Source organism: Nesoenas mayeri, assembly GCF_963082525.1.
Source record: "Nesoenas mayeri genome assembly, chromosome: 1".
NCBI lineage: Eukaryota > Metazoa > Chordata > Aves > Columbiformes > Columbidae > Nesoenas > Nesoenas mayeri.
The window spans coordinates 63,578,995-63,600,836 of NC_137541.1; the positions used below are offsets into that span (position 1 = coordinate 63,578,995).

The 21,842-nt window shown below is 41.0% G+C and overlaps 1 protein-coding gene across 1 annotated transcript in view; it reads left to right on the forward strand.

The window, feature by feature from the left end:
* STAB2 (stabilin 2) overlaps positions 1-21,842 on the forward strand; it is a gene marked incomplete at its 5' end in the record, with an annotated part of 86,004 nt that overhangs the window by 12,819 nt on the left and 51,343 nt on the right. Inside the window, 14 exons of the mRNA XM_080358598.1 lie at positions 9-134; positions 2,133-2,329; positions 3,241-3,374; positions 8,244-8,377; positions 10,408-10,490; positions 11,139-11,288; positions 12,591-12,734; positions 13,517-13,579; positions 13,666-13,785; positions 14,402-14,455; positions 15,643-15,723; positions 16,703-16,855; positions 19,808-19,870; positions 20,684-20,767. Of these exons, the coding sequence (XP_080214724.1) occupies positions 9-134; positions 2,133-2,329; positions 3,241-3,374; positions 8,244-8,377; positions 10,408-10,490; positions 11,139-11,288; positions 12,591-12,734; positions 13,517-13,579; positions 13,666-13,785; positions 14,402-14,455; positions 15,643-15,723; positions 16,703-16,855; positions 19,808-19,870; positions 20,684-20,767 (1,586 nt within the window). The remainder of the gene's footprint in view (positions 1-8; positions 135-2,132; positions 2,330-3,240; positions 3,375-8,243; positions 8,378-10,407; positions 10,491-11,138; positions 11,289-12,590; positions 12,735-13,516; positions 13,580-13,665; positions 13,786-14,401; positions 14,456-15,642; positions 15,724-16,702; positions 16,856-19,807; positions 19,871-20,683; positions 20,768-21,842) is intronic.

The following is a 21,842-nucleotide window of genomic DNA, read 5'->3' on the forward strand; positions in this document are numbered from 1 at the left end:
TTCCTCAGCGATAGCTGAATGTGAGGCCTTGGTGTGCCCTGCGAACTCCAGATGCACTGCCTCAGGAGAGGATGGAAAACAACTGCAATGCACATGTCTGCCCAACTACCATGGGGATGGTACACAATGTGAACGTGAGTAATGTCCACATCCACCGAGTTCTTTGTATACAACATCATTGGTATTACAGTACAGATACTGAGTATGCTTTTGAAACAAATCCTACCATCTAACTGTTCTTTGGTTCACATCCCAAAGCAGCCTCGTGTACAAACTAGGTTCCTTCAAGATTAAACTAAGCCCTAAAATGTGCTTCGGAAGCACATAAGTTCAATTGCTAACAAGCTTCAGTCCATGCAACCAGACTAAAGCAAACAAAACCCCTGTGAAATACATAGCGTAGATACTAGGTCATCAGTGCTAACAAATCCATTCTCATCACACACCTCTACTTGCTAAAGTTCTACCTCGTAGTTTACTTCCATAAAAATCAACAACAGCAACCAAGGGCTTATATTTCTTGAATACTCATCATGTGGTGTCTCAGCTTCATCACTAAGCGTAAACTCTACAGACAAGTAAAGCTCATTTTAGCTTTCCTATTTTTCACGAAACAAAGTTAATTATATCTCAGCTAGAGGTAAAGGTCTACCTTAAAGCTGTCTTTAAGGATTCCTCAACTTGTCATGAATGTTCAAATTACCTCTATTACAAGAGTCCAGGCTTTCTTACAATCTGTCTTACAGCACCAGCTCTTCCTTCAAGACCAATTGCAATGAAAAGAATGGTTGTATCTGATACTGGAAGCACTATTTAGTAAATGTTGGCTTGGATTGGGCCACAACTACAATATTTCTTATCCTGCCCGGGAACATGTATATCTTGGAACATGTATATCTTGCTGTCATGTATAACTATGGTGTCATCCTCTCTGAATAGGCTTGAACACCATCCAAGAGCAAGACATCAGGAAGTCTCTCTTGAGGGAATGTGTTGATCTTTTAGTAGGCAGCACAGGCAAGTAAGAGACAAAGAAACTGCAGCAACCAGCAGAGAAGGATGCTAGTATTGCTACCTCTCTTAGGTTTTGTATTGATGCAGTCTGTGTGGATGTTGCTCCTTTGTCCCAGTGTCTTTAGATACTGGCGTCATCTGTGGCTTAAATCAGAGCCTTTTACATTTGATGGTGTGGGAAGCAGAGGACAAGCAGCTCCAGCACAGCTAAATACGTGAGGACAGCAGTGGCTGCACCAGACTCTGCTTGGAGGTGGAAGGTTATGGTTGATTTGAGCATGTGAATACGTGTGTACATGTGCGATTTCTCATCGGAGCACAAGAAAAGGCTTGAAAGTGTGAAGCTGAGCATTGCTAACTCTCTCAGTCTCAGATAAGGGGGGGAAAATGGAGGAGGAGAGGGGAAGGCAGTGAGCAGCACCACCTTTTATATGAGTCCAGGGCCTGCTACCTTCCAGCTACAACGTGTGCTTGACCACAGCCTTAAACAGGACACAAAGGTGTGAGAAGGCATTCTGCAAGCACTGCTGGACTATGAACAAGGACAAACAATGTCATTGCCTTGACAAAAAGGGCTCATGAAAATGACTAGTGAGCTTCCAGTCCAGTCCTGAAACTACAGCAGTGTGGAAGACTCAACCAAAGCACTTGCTGACCAGTTTTCCATATATGTGAACAGATGACATTATATTGTTTAATTACCGGAAAGAGAACAATGAAGGCCTATTGTACTGAGAAATATTTTCCAACTGATCTAACACATGCTTAAAGCTTGTCCAGACCTCATACCACCTGCCTGACCTTCTCTAGTTAAAATCCACCAGAGAACAGGAAAATAGTTGTGATATTTTAATGAGGACATTACATGTTTTAATCTGTTTAGAACTCAATTTGCCAAGTTAAGAGATCATTTCTATTCAGAAACAAACAGTTGGTTGCTATGTTAGTATAAACACATTCCTCCCTTCCATCTTCATGCTGCCACAATACTTCGGACTTGGCTGTTATGAGAAGTTTAGTCTACCAGGGCTCTGTTTGGCATGGAGGTGGTCTGGCAATTCCTCATCTTCAGCTTCAGAACTGTGGGGCAATAATTCATTTATTTCTTTTTTCACAAGCTATCAACCCATGCTCCAAAGAGGTCTGTGATCCTAATGCTGACTGCATTTACCTCGGACCAAATCAACACAAATGTACCTGCCGAGAAGGTTACAGAGGGGATGGTCAAGTCTGCTTACCCATAGACCCCTGCCAAGCAACATATGGGAACTGCCCTGCTCAGTCTACCATTTGCATATATGATGGCCCAGGAAAGGTTAGTGTTGAACAATTGCCCCAGACATTTCCTATGTCAGCTGCCTCTGAATGAATAAAACAAAACCATGAGGGTACAGGAACAGACCTCAGGGAGGCCAAGTTGTACCCCTTGCTTTGGCATAAGCCCTGCTGGTGACCAGGCATAGACCCCTTTACCTCTCCTGCTATGCATCCATGTGGCGCTTTCCCCTCATGCTTTTTCCTAGAATATTCTGGCTCAGATTTGCCTCCCCAAAATGAAGGCACTGAAATGAAGCATCTCCCGGTTAAATTTTCCCTCTCTGACTGCAGGGGGCTTGTAGGACCAGTAGGCTCCTACACAAGTACCACAGATTAATGCCTACAGTGAATTTATTTAGGAAAAAAGTAATCTGGGTCTTTGAAGTTTACCAATGAAAGGGACCATATAGACTGCATATTATTCATGCTGTTGGGCACTGACTCAGGTTTCTTTGTGTAAAATTCCTGCCAATGAGAAAACGAGACTTCAGAAGAGGATGCCTGTTTTGCCTGGACACCCTGAAGAGGCCAAAATGAGTCAGTCATCCAGGGTTGTCGTGCAGTTCGTGTTCATATAAGTGCTGATATACTTCGCTTGTTAATACTATGTGTCAGCACTCATTTTGGGAGGCAAAGCACTGTGGGAACAGAGGTAAAATATCTGAGTTACCCACACTAATTTTAAATGTTTTCTGATCACAGAAATGAATCTAAAGGGCTTTATCTGAAGCAAATGTATCTGAGAGTCAGTAGTGTTTTGGGGCAGGTAAAACACAGAAGGGAGTTGTATAAATAAAGATAAGCTTTATACTTGCATCATCTCTAGACTCTAGTTCCAGAAAGTATACTGAAATCCACAATTTGTGCATGTCTAATTTTTCTCCCTACTCTCCCATCCTTCTGATTTAGTCCCACTGTGAATGCAAGGAGCATTACACAAAATTTGTACCTGGGAAAGGATGCAGCATGACTGACATCTGCAAAACAAACAACACCTGCCATAAAAAAGCTAAATGCTCGATGATCGCGCCAGGACAGATTACGTGAGTCTTTTTGCTTATTAAAGCTTTCATCCAGTTTCTCCCTCCTCCCCCTAGTAAACAGGCTACTAAAACAAATCCAGTGGATGAGCACCTCTTGAAGTTATCATTAATGGTTTCTTTATCAAAGACAAATTACAAGATTTAATGGGGTTAGGGTCAACCAATTAGCATAGTGTTCGATTTCACCTAGTCCAATTGCTAATACCTACTAAGTTTTATTTTTATAGCACTCAAAGGTCATTTCCACACTAGTAAATAAAAAGGACCGGGACCTCTTTTCTGTTCCTGAGAGCAAGCAGCATGGTCTGGCTCACAGCTCAAGTCTCTTCTTCCAAAAGAGAGTAACTGGTTTTTGGCAGCGGTCCCTGGCACACGCCGTCTCTTCAGCTGTGCTTGGGCACTGCCTGGGAAAATGCTACTTAGTGTGGGCCAGAAACATGCCAGGCAGCATGCTAAAAATTAATCAGCATTAGTTATCCTGGGACAGCACTGGAGCCCTGGCTCTTTTTACTATACTAGTGCTAGGGAATCTGACCCCCACGCTGTGAAAACACCACCAACTTCGGCAGACTCCTCAAAGCCTTAAGACAACCATGTGGGAAACTGCAAAAGCTCTGGCAGAGTTTGTTTTCTTGTACAGAAATTTGCTACACAGGTGTTAGGAGGAAAGGCAGTTTTAACAGTAAACTTAAAGCTGTCTTAAACCGAACAATCTGGATTACATGTTTCTATAGTCCAATGGTGGCTAGTACTGGGTTTAAAAAGGTGTCCCTGAAATGTTAGTTTTCAGGACCTGAGAGTTTGAATGTGAAAGACAAGACAGGCCATCAGTTGTAATTTGGGAACAAATTATTTATACAGACAGAAAGTGATCCCTTGGGAAAGTACTCTTATTGCTAGTTCTTGCTTCATCATGAGGCTTTCTCTTACAGTGTAAGATCAACATCTCTTTCGTATAAGCTACTGTGCATTTCAAACATGTTTAGAATATCCCCTAGTTCATTTCCAGAGTGTACTATACTGTTTAGACAGCGCTTACTCTATACTTCTACTATACTTAGTATAGTAAACTACTATACTGCACAACATGAGCTGAAAATTAAAATGAAATTCCACATTACCTAAATCCAGACCTTTCTTTCCTAATTTGTCACTGTTTCACTATTGCAATTTTAAACACCTGAGGAAATTTTGAGAATTTTAGAACGGGAAAATTAAAAATTTATGACTGCAAGGGTGAAACAAGCAATCCAAATACTTTGCACATCATGAGTTCTAATGGCAAAAACAAATACAGAACAAAAGGCCGAGATTCAGACCAAAATAAAATTATTTGGCAAAAAAAAATCAAACAATAGTGTATAGTTTCCCACTAAGCAAAAACCATTTATGAAGGAGGAACTTTGCAAAGAAAAACATCGATTGGTCAGTGCAAGCACAGTAAATTATTTCTGATAAATGACAGACTATATTTTGGCTGCATCCCAGATTTCAAATGTATTTTGGAGGGCTTGTTCTGGTGGTTGGTGTTTTTTTTTTTTTTACTTCTTCTAAACCACAAAGCTGTAACAGAGGTCACAAACCTACATTGCTTCCTTTCTTTTACTTTTGGTTTTATGAAAGACACAGTTGTGCTGTTATCTTCCCCCATGTAGAGTCACTTCTACTTCCTCCAGAATCCAATGATTTGTACAGGAAAAAATCTCTTATACAAAGATGTAGAAAAGACAAACAGCTTGTGAACACAGCAACCTCCTGGAAAATCAAGATTGTCTCTCTATTCTGTTCCCATATACCTCTTTCCTCAGTGATTGTTCACACTTTCTGTGGCCTTGCTTCAGTGCAGTAATTATGTTTAACCTTGCCCAGAAGCTACAAAGCTTCAATTGGTGGAGAATTGTACTGCATATTGGGCCATAACCTCTCTGGTTTCCGAACAGAACTAGGTTTACCTCAGCTAAACTCAATTATTTTCTTTTTAATCTCACTCTTATTTTCACTCTGACTATGTCTTCAATGTAGAAATTAGTAGCTTCATAAATGAAAACTCTATGATACAAGCTTCAGGTAAAATGGAGACAGAAAGCTGAGCTCTCCTTTACTGGAGAGATACAAATTTCTTTCCCCTCCTGGATAAGCTGAAGTAGTAATAGCTCTTATCTTTTTTGGTCCTGCCTATACTGACCATGCAGCACATCATGAAACCATCAAACAGCTAAGTTTAAATGGTCTGGTGGGGTTTGTTATAAAGCTGTTCCTCTTTAGAGGCACCCAGCCCCTGCAGGTTGCACATTCAAAGCAAAACCTATAAGGCCATGTACAGGATGAGTTGCAAAACAGATCCGCCAGACAAAGTTAAGACAAAACCAATCTCATCAGTCTCACCAGCCAGCCACACAGAGCAAAGCTGAGAGAAGGGGTGAGGGGACAGACAAGTTGAAGGGTTTGGTCCCATATAACAGGTGCTAATCTGCAATTGCTAAATGCTTTCCTTCGGCAGCCAAATCCAAACCATGTTACTGGGTACCTACTCATTTATAAGCAATGCTGTCCTCAAAAAGTAAATTTCAAACTACATAGGTATTTATGCAGCTCACTGTACCCCTGGAAATTATAGCCAAGAAAATTACTGTGTTTAACCACCTGATTCTTTAGGACCATTTGCTGAAAAAGAGATGTTTATTTTGAAACCTGTGTCTGATTTGTGCAATATTTCAAGGGTGGTTTCATTTTTCTACAACTATTTCTCTGCTCCTTTGAAGCCTGTTTATTTAATTCTCAGCTCAGAAGCGAAGGGGACTATGTACACCCATACAGCAATATTTAGCCGCCTACCCCTATCAGAAGAAAGAGATCATCGCCCAAGGAGAAGCTGCTCCTGTCCTCCAGCCTTAAACCATTCATGCAGGCTCCAAAGACATATCTTCTGCCCAAGAGATCCCCTTTAAATGAAGAGGGCTCTCCATCAGAATTTAAGATGCTTTTAGACTGCATTTTTTACTCAGGACCAGAAGGAGTCAAAGCTTGAGCCTCTTGACCGAAATCTAAGCACCCCTCTGAGTCTATATACAGCCACCCAGACTGCAGGCACTGTGGGGATTTTCAAATATTGCTATCACCAAAGAAACAGCTACAGTAGAGACCACACATGGGAAATAGGAGATGATTTGGCACTACTGTGGGATGTGGGTGGCAGATGTGTGATTGTAACAACCAGCACATGCAAAAGATTAGGTCATTAGGTATATAAATAACATCTTTTAGTTGCTAGAATAACGTTCATTCTCTAATCATACCTTCAGAAAAAATATCCAGGGAGATTAATCATTGTAGATAGGACTTAAACAAATACAAAACCTGCTGGAGACTTAATTGGGAAAGGGACCATTAAAAGCCAATATTTGGCAACACATACCATATAGTTGTTTAGCCTCCTAAATATAGTTAGGTTTCTTTCTGTGCGCATTACATGTTGACAAGCACCTGCTCTAATTTTAGCACTGAACATGAGTAAATGACTGAGCTGACACCACCAGCCAGTTTCCCAGGAGCAGCCAAGCAGGAGCTTATTTTCTGAAGAGTGCACCAGAAAGAGCTAAGATTGGCAAAACCAGCAGGCATCAATGGCCCCTCACGTTGAGGCAGGCTTCAAGAGTCAGATTTTTGAGAAAGTACTAACTACCTCTCCTGCTGAACAGTCAGGCTAACACAAGGTCAAGGCACATGCAAGTTCTAGTTGCTCTTTAAAACTCACAACCATTTGTACCCACCAGCACCTATTAGCAAGCTCATGTCAGTCATGTTGACAACCAACAATTTCTTCCCCAACTCTCTTGTGACGCTGATCCCTTTTATGGCTATAAGATTCTGTTTTCATCAGGTGTTTCCTCCCTCAAAGGGCAGAAAATGTCAGTGTGACACTTGGGGTTGTTCTTCTATAAATTTCCTCCAGATTTCACCTTGACTGCAACACACTACTTCAAATGCAGCCCACCTCAAGGCATTGCCTGTCACTCTCATGGGCACCACAATCTGAGCCTGTTTTGGACATACGTAGGACTGGATCAACCATACATCAGTGACATCTCTCACAGGCTGGAGTCCCCAGGGGACAGCCAGGATGTTACAGATGGGATGCCATTTCCAGTGCAGAGACAGCAGCAACATAAAGCATACATCTGAAAAAGCATGAAATTTCATGCTTGGGCAGTTTCAGAAAAAAAGGATAAAGTTAAAAGTACAAGTATCATTTCCCACAATGGTTGCATTACTTGAAAGGGCAGGGTAACAACCAACCACTTGGCTCTGTTGAAAGGACTGACACCCCCTCCTGCCTTTTTCTAACAGTCGCATACAGTTATCTCAAGGATTAATGAGCTGCCATCACCCCTGTCACAAATAACTACCATTAACCCTGCTGAGTCCCACATAGTGAATGGGGGCTTGGTACACCTGCCTCCCCATCGTGAGGATGACACCCCAAACATTTGCACCATACCTCCCCTTGCCCACAGGCAGGCAGTCTCAGTGGTTTTCTGGGCTTCAGCAACCATAACACGTGGGGACCAGAGGTTGCACCGCAGCCAGGGGCGTCACGCAGCCCCCATTCAAAATGGCCCTGCAAGACAGACACCACTGCCTTCTGGCACAGCTGACAGAAGGACAACACATCAGGCAAGCAGCTACCAGGCTGCCCTACCCACTGACATAGTTTACAGCACACAGAAGCAAAGATTAAACTAAATTGCATTAGTTCTTCCTGAAAATGCCTTCAGAGAAGCAATAGGTAACACCAGGAGCAGGTTTAGCAAGAGCTTCGGTGACACCACAGTGCACCAGCACACAGCTAAAATGAGGATCCCTTCACAGGTGTACGTGTCAGGGGGGCTCCGTGGGGAATGGGTTTGTGTGCTACGGAAACATCATGGAACGCCTCCAGGACCTGAATGCCGAGGTGGGAGGACAGTGGCAAGGCAAGCTGACATCTGCCTTATTGCTCATGGGTAAGTGACCACATGCGACCAAGTTGATCTTAGAATTATAGAATCATTTTGGTTGGAAGAGACCCTCAGGATCATCAAGTCCAAACATAACCTAACCTAACTCTACCACTAAATCATGTCCCCAAGAACCTCATCTAAATGCCTTTTAAATACCTCCAGGGATCGTGACTCTACCACTTCCCTGAGCAGCCTGTTCCAATTCTTGACAACCTTTTCTGTGAATAATTTTTTCCTGATATCCAATCTAAACCTCCCCTGGCACAACTTGAGGCCATCTTGCTCTGCTTTCCCCCAATTCTCCCTGCTTCAGGAAGGTGCCCCTGGACCGCACACTGCTCAACACAGACTCCATCTGATCACCTAAAGCCTTTGCTCCCTGTGCCATGCCATCTGCAAGATTTTCCTAGCAGAAGTGCTAAGCACATTCCCACAATCCCTCACACATCATTTGGTATCACCAGTGGGTTTTGCCCCATAGTGGGACAAGTGTGATCATCCCACCTCCTCTCCCTCCCTGCCCTCACTGATTTGGATGACCGAGATTTGGTCTAGAATGATGCATAGAAGCCCACAAAAAACATAAGGATTCCCAGCTGGGTCCTTCCTGCCCAGTACTCAGCCATCAGCAGTGGAATTTCTTTCATTGGAAAACAGGCAAGAGGAAGAGACTGATCCCATCCATGGTGTCCTTCACCCTCAGGACACCACACAAGAGCACCTCAGCCACAGTTGGTGGGTTTCCCAGTTTCTAATAGTCCACAGAGGTGAGGTGGAGCCCCTATCAGGGCTCACAGTTTGCAGCCTTTCACAGTTACTGCAGCTACCTTATGAAGAGAAGAGCATAACCATCTTCATCATCTTCTCTTGCAATGCCACAAATGTGAGCAATGAACAAATACTGCTAGAATCAAGTTGGATCTTCAAGTAACTTTGTAAATAAGGAAAATTTCCTCCTATTTAAAATAATTGCTCAGTCCTTTTAACTGGGTGCAGCAATTAAAATAAAGCTCCTGAATTCCTGACCAGAATGGAATAAGAATATCCCATAGCTGGCCAAGAACAAAGCCTGGCAGTGAGTGACCTTCACATTCAGCACTGAAGACCAAAATCCATTATCTCATCACTGAGAGCTCAGTTGCAGTTTCTCTGTTTCTCTTTATGTCTCTGAAAAATGCCTGACATGCTTGGTGCCAGCACTTGTTAACAATAATTCAGATTTTATGTTCATTGATAAAGTTTTGGACATAAATGTGCCATTTGACTTACTAGCCAGAAGCTACAAAGACCTGTTAACTGCACAGGTTATTTTAAAATACGTTCACTCCACATTAATGTCTTTCAAAAAACAAGAATATACAGCATAATAGTCCCCGTTGTTTTGTAAAACAGTATATTCATTTTGGGGCATATTCTCTGGTATGACATACCTATAGCAACTGTAAAGATGGGTTTAGTTCTGATTTTAAACCTCTGGAAAAAGAGCTGAAAATTAGAATTATTTAATTCCTTCAGCTACAGAATCAGTGGTCTCATACTGCTATCTTGGGAATAGAAATACCATCTGGGTAGCAAATTAACTTTAATTAGCTTTCAGTGCATCAGCTTTTATTACCAGCAATGTGTTTGCTGATATTTGCAGTACCAGCAGGTTATCAGCAGCATATCCCTCACCCCAGGAAGGTGGAATTGATTCACATCATGAGGTCGTCTTCCTGTAAACTCACATCTCCAAACACTTTTCATGTCCATCACACTGGTCTACATGCCACAGAATATGGGGTGCCAGAAGCATTCTGAATGTTTTGCCTAATCCTGTGTCAAATATGCAGCAGCACCTGGATTTCACATCCCATCTGCCTCTCATCTTTCAATGACTTGGATCTTAGAATCTCAAATTAACATTTAGTAAGCACAGATATTGTTCTTTCTTAATCTTCCCAGACTACACAGATTACTTAGTTCCTTCCTCAAATGAGCTTTTCAATACGTTTAAACTGTACTTTTTTTTTTTTCCCCTCTCTCCTTATAAGAAAATGTCTATGAGTGGCCGCTGAGTACTCTGGGACCATTTACTGTGCTTGTACCAACAAACAAGGGGCTCAAAGGTACAAATGTAAGTAAACAACAGAATGTTTTAAACTGAGGGGGATTTAGCTCCTTCAGAAATCTCATCTGTGTTAAAAGAGTTTTGATGCAACGGGTTCAAAAGAACTTTTCACTCTAGTACACTTCTGGATACACTTAAATCTAGGGTCCAGAGATTGTCTTTTTACTACTTGAAAGAAAAACTAAGCAATTTCACAAGTCAGGGTAGAATGCAGGCATGTTTCAAGTAAGTTCGGGATTGTTTTACAAGGTTTTTTCCACTTAGTTGAGACAGGGTGTGCAGAAAGATCTGATTTTTCAGCAGGGAGGCCTACAGGTGACCTTTTATGTAAGGGTGATTAAAAAAACATTTTTTAGATTAAAAAACAACAACAACAACAAAAGGTTGATATGCATGTGGTCAGCATCCAGTACCTTCCCTGAAGTCAGGACAATTCTGGAGGCACATTACTGCTCACACAAAGACATGAGGGTGTAATCTGATGTGAACTGATACCAAGACAGGCCTCTGTTTGATTCAGACCCTATCACCTCACTTCAGGAGAAAACGTATCTTTTCGCAATGTAACAGCTGGAGGAAAAAAAGCATTCACCATGAGATTATTTTTAGGCGAAGCCTATGTTGAAATAAATCTCTGTTTTTCTGCTCTTCTAGATAAACGATCTTCTGAATAATAAACAGAAAGCACAGTACTTTGTGAAACTCCATGTAATTGCTGGTCAGTTGAATACCAGTACCTTGAATAATACTAATGTGATATATACTTTGACAGGCAAGTCAGGAGAGATATCAAAGGGAGAAAAGGTAAGTGGCTCTCTAGCCTCCCTCAGCAAGAATATTACTCTCTGTTCACAAAACAAGGAGTATGAAAGGCCTTTCTGCAACAAGATGTCAGGTTGCAGGTAGCTGCTGGATTACAAAAAAAACCACAGCTGTGTCCGTGAACTACAAGGAGTTCAAGTGAAACTTGAAACCTCATCAGCAAAGTTCCCACTAAAATCAGTGAAAATAAAAATAACCTTTAGAGATGCATCACTGCTGAGCGGCACAGCAGTCTAACACGGACCACTCTAAAAATGTTTGCTAAAATTAAGCCATCTTAGATCTGCAGGCACCACCAGCACAGCTGGGGTAACATTAAGAAAGCCTACGTGAAGTGAGAGGGGGCACAGGAAGGGAAAAGCCCAGAGTTTATGTGCAAAACCTGTGCCTGCTCCTCATAGAGAGGAAGCCTCAGTTGCACTGCAGATCCCACCTCCCACTGAGCATCAGCCTGGGCATCCTCTGAATGATGCAGCACGTAGAAGTCTTCAACAATAAATGAAACGCACGTGCCAAATTATCATGAAAAATATGGAGTAAAGTTCGTCACTAGCCCAGCTTATTTGATGTCAGAAAACATCAGGATAGTCTGATCCCATAGTTTAAAAGAATTGTTCTCTACAGCTGATATACTGGATCTTATAATCTAGAATTATTGCTCCTGGTTCATTAAATGTCTGTTGATGACTTCAGCCTACGTGAAGGCTGAAATCAAGTCCTTCTCGTATTTTTTAGTAGATCAGTGGCATCTGAGAAAAGAGATCTATTTTATTTCTTGGATTAATAGGTGCTCCATTTGCAACAGGAAAATATCACTGCTGTCTGAAGACTGTTAGTTTCCTGCAGGCTTCAGTACAGTGCAGAATCAGCAATATTTTGTTGTTTTAAATATACATATAATATAAGGAAATGGCTTGTAGTCCCTCAAGATTACGGGACTTGACCCTTTCACTACAATCACATTTTAAATCATTTCCTGAGAGGCTTTTATTGCTGGCACTCACCAGAGCCCTTTTAGGTACACTGCTTTCCCCACAGGGTCTGTCCCTGCTTCTCTTCTGAACTTTGCTGCCCTGGAGCAAAATAACATGGTCCTGATCCAAAGTCAAAGGAATTTTTTTCCATTTCCTTGACAGGCATGGGAAGCAACCTTTAGCCTCCTCAGATTTAAATGGCCCAGGTGCTGGCAATGGACGTGGGTGTTAGACTTTATTCAATATGCATAGTCACTCTGTTGTAATTCCATAATAAAGAGCTCACTATCCATTGCCTGGATTTTTTCAGGATAATCAATTAAGAATCAGAATCCAAGGAGGAAGGAGGAAAGGAAAACTTTTACAAGGAAATATTATCGCTTCCAATGGGATTTTGCACATTATTGACAAAGCCATGGACAATGTGGCACCAACATTTGAAAGCAGCAAAGAGGTATGCCATAAGCTCTATATGTACACAATATCTGATTTTGTTTTAAAATATTTTCATATTAATTGAATGCAAAAGAGGATGACTGACAGCAGCTAGACAAACTCTACTGAGCCACTGAGCATCAACTCAGAGAAGCAACATTCAGTGATGCACTTTACATGGCCAACAGACACTTGCTCTTCTGCCAAGCAGCTCTATGGAGGATTTAGTTGTACTCACTGCATTTAAGTTGCTCCTTGGGAAACTGGCAATCAAGATAAGTGCATTTCACTGAATTCCAGAACAATATACTAAAAGGGGAGAAGTCTGAACAGATAATAGGCAAGACTTGCTTTGAAACCAGCAATGCCCCTTCCAATAGGCTAATATTCTAAAACCTGATATTTTGGGGTGCTTTGGGGTTTTTGGTCCCCTGCTTTGCATACTTCCTTGAGATTTCACTTCTTATATGGTGTTTTTGCAAATATTTTATCTCTCTGCCCCTTCTCATTGGGAATACAGAGAACACTTCCCCCACACCTACACTGTTTGTGTGTTCTCTGACTACACAGGATCTCAGGACAATGACAAACTAACTATAAGCCAGTAATGGCACCAGGATAAGAGTGCTACCATCTCAGCCATTTCCAGACACTACAGCCACACAAACAATCAAGGATATCCAAATGTATTAAGATCTGTAATAACTGAGACTCATGCAGTAATTCAAAAAGTGTCTTACAAGAATTATTATTCATTCTATGTTCCCAACTAAAATAAATCTTACTTTCATCTTATTTCAGGAAACCATAATGTCAGTACTTGAAGATAATGGAAGATACAGCCAATTTACATCTTTAATAGGGGTAAGGATCCAGAAAAACTATTTTCAGATGTTCTTCATTATTAATACATAATTACACTACTTTTTTTTTTTTTTTTAACAAAACAGAAAACTGGCCTGGGAATGGATTTACAGCAGGACAATAGGCCTTACACAGTCTTTGTTCCAAGTAACGAGGCTTTGAGAAATATGAAAGCTGAGGCTCTGGATTACCTGCTTTCTGCAGAGGTATAGTCTTTCCACAACACAAATCCTTCTTAGATGGCAAATATATGTGTAGCTATACAGCAGATACATACATACATTGTCCAGTATTCATCTAAGATAAGCTCAAGGTTTAAACTATCTCAAAAAATTAAAGCTCAAGATAAGACCTAGAGAAGATTCAGGGATCTCCCATTGTATAAAGTAATGACAAGCCCTGACACCAGACCCTACTCCCCTACTCCTGCCTGGACAGCCATATAGCAAAGCCTCCAACCCTCTCCTGGAAGGTGTCACGCTTGGTGGGAACAGTCAAAGGCAGCAGATGCCACAAGGGCCCTGTTACGTGGGAGACACTGCTGGTGGGGTCCCAGGAGATAGATACTGGCATTCTGTCCCCTGCACACCTCCTGTCTCTCCCAACACACCCAGAAGTTGTGAAAGGCTCATGCTGAAATAAAAGTTGATACATGGGTGAGAGCATGGAGTGACAGGACACATTCCATGAGCTGAGCATCACCACTGGGCCAGAGCTTTCTGATGTACCAGGTGGTGATGCCGTTCTCATTCCCCTCTCCTCTCACAGGTCAGGTAGGTTTGTGTGACTCATTTGGGGCTAAAAATGCCTCTTCTTTGGCAGGGTTCGTGGAAGCTGCTGGAGCTGGTCCGATACCATATTGTCTCCAATACTGAGGTGAGTGCAGCTGCTTTACTGACGTGAAGTGTAAGAGCATTTTCAAACCCTTTGCTGCTCTGAAATCAGAAGCTTTTCAAGAACAACCTCCACTCAGTGATGCACAGCAAGGCTGCAAGGGACAGCTATGTCTCTGCTTTAACTAAGGGTGGTCACATAAAGGTCACTGACAGAGAACACAAACCTTTCACCACAGTGTCACTAATCAAAATAAAACCCTGCTGGAGGCATGTTATAGTGTCTGGAATCATGGTAAATATAACACTACCGTGTTACATGCAAGTAACTATTTCCATTTAAAAATAGACTTTTTGGTGATGGGGACTTATGTCAAGTGGAAAAAAAAAATACATATATATATATATATGTGCATATATATATATACAGTCATTCTGAACCTAAGACCTGCTACCTTAGCCTGCTCTGTGGAGCAAGAACCATTACCAGAGGGTACTGTTATCTTGGCAGGGATGCAGGAAGGAGTAGCAGGGCAAGTACTTGCAGCTATCAAAATCAAGATCTCTCTGAGCATATTCTGCTAAGATAAGTCTTGTGTTTATCAGAAAGAGGTGGTTTTGTCATCCTCTAAGTAAGCCTCCAGTTTTTCCCTCCTTTTTTTTGCTGGAAACAAAGAGCAGAACCCAGCAACAGCCCCACCAACTGAGGCTAGAGGAGGCTGAAGTTCATCTCCACATCAGCCCCTGCTTCGGGGCAGGAAGGATATGCTCATATCCTTAAAGAAAGGACCCGCTCACAGTGTCCAAGGCAGGGGTCACTCCCAGCACAGAGCACGATCACAGGGAGGAAAAGCATGAGATCCTCATGTCCCTTCATGGGATATCAGCAGCATCATTTCCACAGCAGTATAAGGATGCAAACAGGGCTATTTTTAGGGACAGCTGATAACTTTACTTACACTGCTTGCTATAATTAGGAGAAAAATTAGTACCCTTTTGGGCAACAAGCTCTTCGCATGCAGCAGCCAGCAAGCTCAGTCAAAATTTAATCATGCTAATGTCATTACATAAGCAGGTTAGTCAATACAAGGCTGCTCATGTACCTAGAGAAAAGATAATAAAGTCATTCGCTCACCCTAAGGAGAAAGATGGTGTCTCTTGTGAAATCCATCTGGATTTGAAAAGAATAATGATGTTACGTTCCTCTAAATCAATTTATATTTATTTCAGCTAGAGGTTGCCAGCCTCGTCTCAATAGATCACATCAGAAGCATGGTGAACCAGTTCATTTACTTTAACAAGACCAGCACTGTAAGTTACAATCAGCTTTCACCTGTGAAAAAGCTCTCTCTGATCTCTGCAATGGTTTGCATGCAGGGGGAATAAAAAAAAGGAGGAGTGGGGACATTAACAGAGGAATTTCTTGCTATAATGAGGTAGAAATTTTCAACTTGCTATTCCCACCTATTGTCAGAAATTAGTACTCCAAAGGACACAGAACAAATGAGTGGTATATAAGGACAGGCTGCAGTTTCCTTTTACATATGATTAGCTGCAGTCCAGGAATGATTCTCATTGATGCTCTGCCTAGTTTAATAAATATATATATATATATGTATTTAAAATGTTTTAAATAATTATGTTACACATTTTGATTATTTAAACACTTTTAGTGTTTAGTGCACACATAGATATTCTTCTTTTATCTTTGATATTGTAGTTTCTGATCCTTATGAACCTAGTGAACACATTTTTAAAGCTGGTGATTTGTCAGTACTTTTGAAAAACTAAACTTATCTGTTACATTAACTACCTTCCATTCTTAGCATATTTTAGCCAAATATGAACGTTCTGGAAAATTCTCGTAAAGACAGAGCAGTTGCATGATTAAATGCAGAAAGAATACTACTTCTTTTTTTTTCCTCTCCTGTGAATTTTGTTAGAGCTCAGATTCTCTCTCTCTTTTTCCCCACTTTGTCAGAGAGAGCTCCAAAGCATGCTTAGGCCCACTGAAATCAGTGCCTGAAGTCATCAGTAGTCTTCTCATTTTCGTCAGTCTTTTAGTCACTAGTTCCACAGGCTAACAGTGCAGATTAAGAGGAAAACTTTAGATACCTCTGTTGTAGACCAATGCTCAAAAAAATGTGCAACATATGCATACTCCTTGTATAAAACAAATGTAATAAAAAATAGATGGCAAATTTTAAAATGTGACTAGACATTCTTGAAATTATCAGAAATTGAGAAGCTATGAAAAATGTATTATTAATAATAGTTTATTGTTTCATAGGGACAAGTCTTGGTGAGTGGAGAAGAAATTGAAGAAACAGACATTGTTGCAAAAAATGGTCGGATTTATACTCTTGCAGGAGTCCTTATCCCACCCACAATTGTTCCAATTCTACCACATCGGTGTGATGAGACAAGAAGTCAAGTTGCAACGGTAAGAGAATCATGACAAACCAATAGCTCTTTGCTGCTCCACATAATGCACTCCAGCTTCCTCTTTACTGCTTTGTCTGATATTGCCCATAAAAAGGGGGGTACTTCTGGAAATTAAGGTATCAATGGCATACAGCGACCTGGCTAGCAGTACTGAACAAATATAAATAATCTGTAAGTAGGGAACTCGTATGAGCACATCCTATATCTCTTTAACTCATCTAGTTCTTACAGTAGCCCTTTAAAATATGTTGCCTCTCTGGTCAAACTTTTTCCTCCAGTTCCTGAACCCCATCTGTGCAGACAAGTACATGGCAAGTAGTGTCATGTTCTCAGGAAAAATATTTTGGATATTTTAATTTCTACTAAATATGCATGGAAATGAGCCATCAAGTTAAACTATTAACATCATAATTAATTTTATATTAAGATATTAGAAATACGTTATTTTCAAAAGCCACAATTTCCCCTAGCCCCGCTTTCTTCCAGTTTTCTTCAAATAAGGAATTATAAAACGATTCCATATTTCACAGGATGGATTTTGACATATGTTGTTCAGTTTGGTAACAGAGCACAGGCCTTTACACTCTGTAACATCCAGATGCTATTTCTGGTAAGAAGACCAAGTATCACAACGAGCTTTTAGTTTGCAGCAAGCGTGGCTCCAGTGAGCTATTACTGGACCATGTTCAAGCACGTATCTGGGCCAGTAACGGTTCCGGTACAGTAATGCAAAACATTTACTATCTTAACTTAAAACAGTCCAGAAGCACAGACTTGAAAGAGTTTCTCAACAGAGCTGGACAACATCAAAATTTAAAGAAGAAAACACAAGAGCTGGCAGTAAAGAACTGTTACCTCTGGCAGTAACTACAAAGTGCTGTATGTGCAATATAATCATAAACCAGACAGAGCACTGAGCTGCTATCGCCGATACAAAAAACTTTCAACACCTTATAAATTCAAATTACACTCCAGTAATTTGAATTCCCTACTAGGAACCTACCTACAATCTATGTCTGACATCGATCAATCCTAAAGCAACACTATGAAAAATTAAAGACAAAAAAAAATAGCATCTGTCACAGAAATTACTCCCCAAACTGAAGTCAGGAGCTTTTATCAGATTTAAAAGCTTCATGCATAGTTTAAAGTGTAGTTAAATATCCAAGGCTTTAGGCAGAGGACTGCTACCAAGGAGAATAGCGGAGGGAGCTGTGCCTTTGCTGTTCTTAGCTACCATTGTGCATGTTCTTCACTGTCAGAAAACAAGAGCAATGCCACCTTGTAAATACTGGTTGTAGTACCTGTGAAAAGTAACAGACCTTGTTGGAACAGACAGTTGTACATGCCTATGGGAACTATACATCCCTAAAAAGGAAAACATTATGCTAACACATACATATCCATGTAACCATACCTGGATGCTGGTAATAACCTCAGGACTCAGTGTCTTGCTTCATCTCCTCCCAGAGGTCACCACTCCCACAGGAGCCTTGGCTTCAGACACTTCACTGCAAATACATTATCTTAACCTACAGCTGAAATTGGCAGATTGGACCTTGCATGGAAATACAGACACATTTCCATGTCCCCCTCTGGCAGAAGGGAGAGGCAGGACTCATTTAGGAAAACGAAGGAGCAGGTACATATGAATGGCTGAGGTCACCCCACGTGGAGAAAGGGAGCAAACAGGTGACACTAAGTGGTGCTGAGCAGCAGAGAGAGAAGTGCCAACAGTGGGAAACACTTTCCACAACAATCAGCCAGATTGTTAAGTTCTAAAGGATCAAAGAGGCCCTCACAGGGATTTTCAGAAATGCAAAGAAAGCTAAGAGCTTAAGTCAACTTCAGCCATGACTACACAGCTTATCAAACACCTTTTATAATCCCTAAATGTATTTGCCAAAATACATCTGACCCACAGGCCTTTGAAAAACAGTAGTGACATCAGTACCTCAACTCTTTGATACCTAAATGCTTTTGTAAGTCTGGTCCTTTACTCCTTTAAGTGCTGTAAATCATAAATCCAAACCAGTATCTGATTCTTTCCTTGCAGGTCCAGTGATAAATCTGGGGAGAAAATACCATAAATCAGGTTCATGGTCACTTGTCCACTGATCATGAAACACAATGAAGTAAAGCATCAGGTGCCAGCTCTATGATTTATTCTAACTTGGTTGAAATGGAAGACATTAGCAGTCACGAGCTCTGACAGACTCCATATCCACACAATGAAAGGCTCAACCTCTCTGAAGTTATGGCATGCTGAGCCTGTCAAGAACGCACCTTTAAAACCGCCACTCGAGTTTATATCTCCTCAGTGCTGTAATTGCCAGTCTCTGTCACCACCACATGGTGATAAATTAGTCAGTGGGGAAAAGCAACCAAAAGGTAAAGAGATAAAAATAGCGATATGCTGCTGGATCATAGTGAGTACAGAATCTGCAACATGGAAGCAAAGAATATTTTTCTCTTCACTGACTATACACAAGACAAATTTCTCTTCACATTGTCTATAGAACAGCCTCAACTAATTTGTGGTCTTCCTAGGAAGAAATAACAAATTCTCATAGAAGTTAAATGTGCAGACAGGTCTAGACTCTGAGACAATTTTAGTTAATATATTATACGAGGTTGAGCAAAACATGCTAGTGCATTAGTCCCCATGTTTGTCCTCTCTTTAGGAAGCTTCCAGTTCTCTAAAAGAAGGGAGTGGGGCAAGGACAAATAAAGATAAAAAGAGGAAGTTGGAAATGAACAACCACTCAGCAAACATCAGAGTCAGGAGATATAGCCCTGGTGCTGCTCTTTGATTCTAGATTCATGCTGTAATAGTTAAAAGTCACAGAACAGATATCCTTAAAATGTACAAGGTATATCATCCATAAGTGTGCATCTCAGCAGCTGGTATAATGCCTTTCAAATTACTATCTTTATTGTTTCCATCTAGGGTGTCTGTACAAGTTGTTCATCACACGCATTGGCTCCCTGCCCACAGGATTCAAAGCCCATCGTAAGTGACATTTCCTGACAGATTCCCCAGTTGTACAAAATGCACAGAGGGAAGGGGTCCTCATATGTTGATTACTGCTCTCCTAATATAATGAGCAAAAGAACCAGATATTAATACAGGAGAGTGTGAAAAAATACAAATATAGATGGTACTTTGGTTTCTTTTCAGCAATAATTGAAGCATCAGGTAATTTCAGCATTATTTTGTTTTCTGTTGCAAGATCCCTTGTAGACTTCATAGAAGCTCTGACTCTTTTCTCCAGTAAATTAAGATCCATTTTAGATAGGCTTTGGCAGAAGAAAGAGGTGAGGAATGACAATTACTATGATTATGCTTCGAGAGTTAGTAAACAAAAAAATGGAGGGATACATTTAAAATAGACCTCACATCTGTCAAAAAATTTCCTTGTGATTAAGCATCCTCCCAGAAGTAGCTGTCTGCAGAAGCAGCTTCAGAAAAGACTGAAAATCTTCCATCTGCTTTGCATCTAAGAGATGCAAATCTGGCTGCATGTTTTTCCCTATATAGAACTCAAATCTAGCTACCACAGGAATTTTATTCCCCATGTTATAAAATTACACTGGTAGTTAGTCCTATATGCTATATTCAGTAATAAGCTATCTGTCATTATTCATTAATAATGAAAAGAAAGTTCATATTATGAAAAAGTACATAATTTAATAATTTTTAAATGCAACACTATAGCAAGGTGCTTTCTGTTCTCCAGTCAAATTATGTTGCAATATTAAGACAGTATCACAGAACTATACATTGCTTAGAAATACTAATGCTTCCATTTTGTGCACATTCCAGCCTTTCTCAAAACGGAGATGCATTATTGAAGGCTCAACCTTTCCAAAAACTGGCTGTACTAGATCCTGCAATATAACAGTAAAGGTACAGAGTTGTGGCTCCTTAAAGTGAAATGTACATAAAGGTTTTCCAAAGTGTTGTCTTTTGCATTGTGAACTTCCCTTTTGAAGCTGAGAGACAATTGGAGATGTCCGTGTAGCTTCCATACCTTTCTACAGGGGATTGAGAGGAGCTACTGTAAATCTTGGTGCAAACTACTAGGTAAATTTTTTCCAATATCTATTCTGCTACCCAAAATAACTCCACTCCATGGTGCAATGCTCACACCAGCACCTCTAGTGAGGTATTTTAGCTGCCATGCGTTGTTGACAACAACCACCTCATACTCTGTAACCTGGGAATTTTCACATAAGATTCCAAACCCAAATGCTACTATTGCCCCATAGAACATCACCTGCAAAGAATAGGACAGGTTGGTCCTCCCTTGTCCCAGGACTTTAGGCTTTACAGAATATTGTGTAACAATGAATGGGAAATGCTCCCAAGAACTGCGCTCCACTTGCTCTGCTTGGCAAGCCTAGTCCTCACAGAAGTCATTAGCCCGTGAGAAGTACTTAGACTTTTCTGACTCCTGTGGCTCCTAAGTAGGCTTCTGCACTTCATGGTCACCATTAAGTAACAAGCAGAGAAGTCCATAAACTCATAAGCTTTGAGAGCCTTTTGCTAATTCCTGTTTCCCTTGAATCACACATGTAAACGAGATTTTTTTTCTAATACACTTTCTGTGCTCTTGATAAATAAATGGATCAAGCAGCCAGTTCCCAAACAAAACAAAAGATGCAGCCAAGAAAAACATTTAGGGCTGTGTAGTGGCTAAATCCCACACTGTTGCAGAGGGGAAGGAGGAACATTAAAGCAGTATGTCTAGCTTTCACAGTGCCTCACTGGGTTAAAACAAATCTTCTAGTTCTTGATCTCAGATGCAAAGGAGGCTGCCTGCCCCTGAATTGCACTGCACTCCCGCTGAAAAAGTGTACATAATAAGATCAGATATACACGGGCATGTTCATAACTGGTGACGGGATGGAGATTTTTAACACTGACGAGCCTGATAATAACAAGGGAAGGATCCAGAGGTTTGTGCATCCCCTTCTTGGGC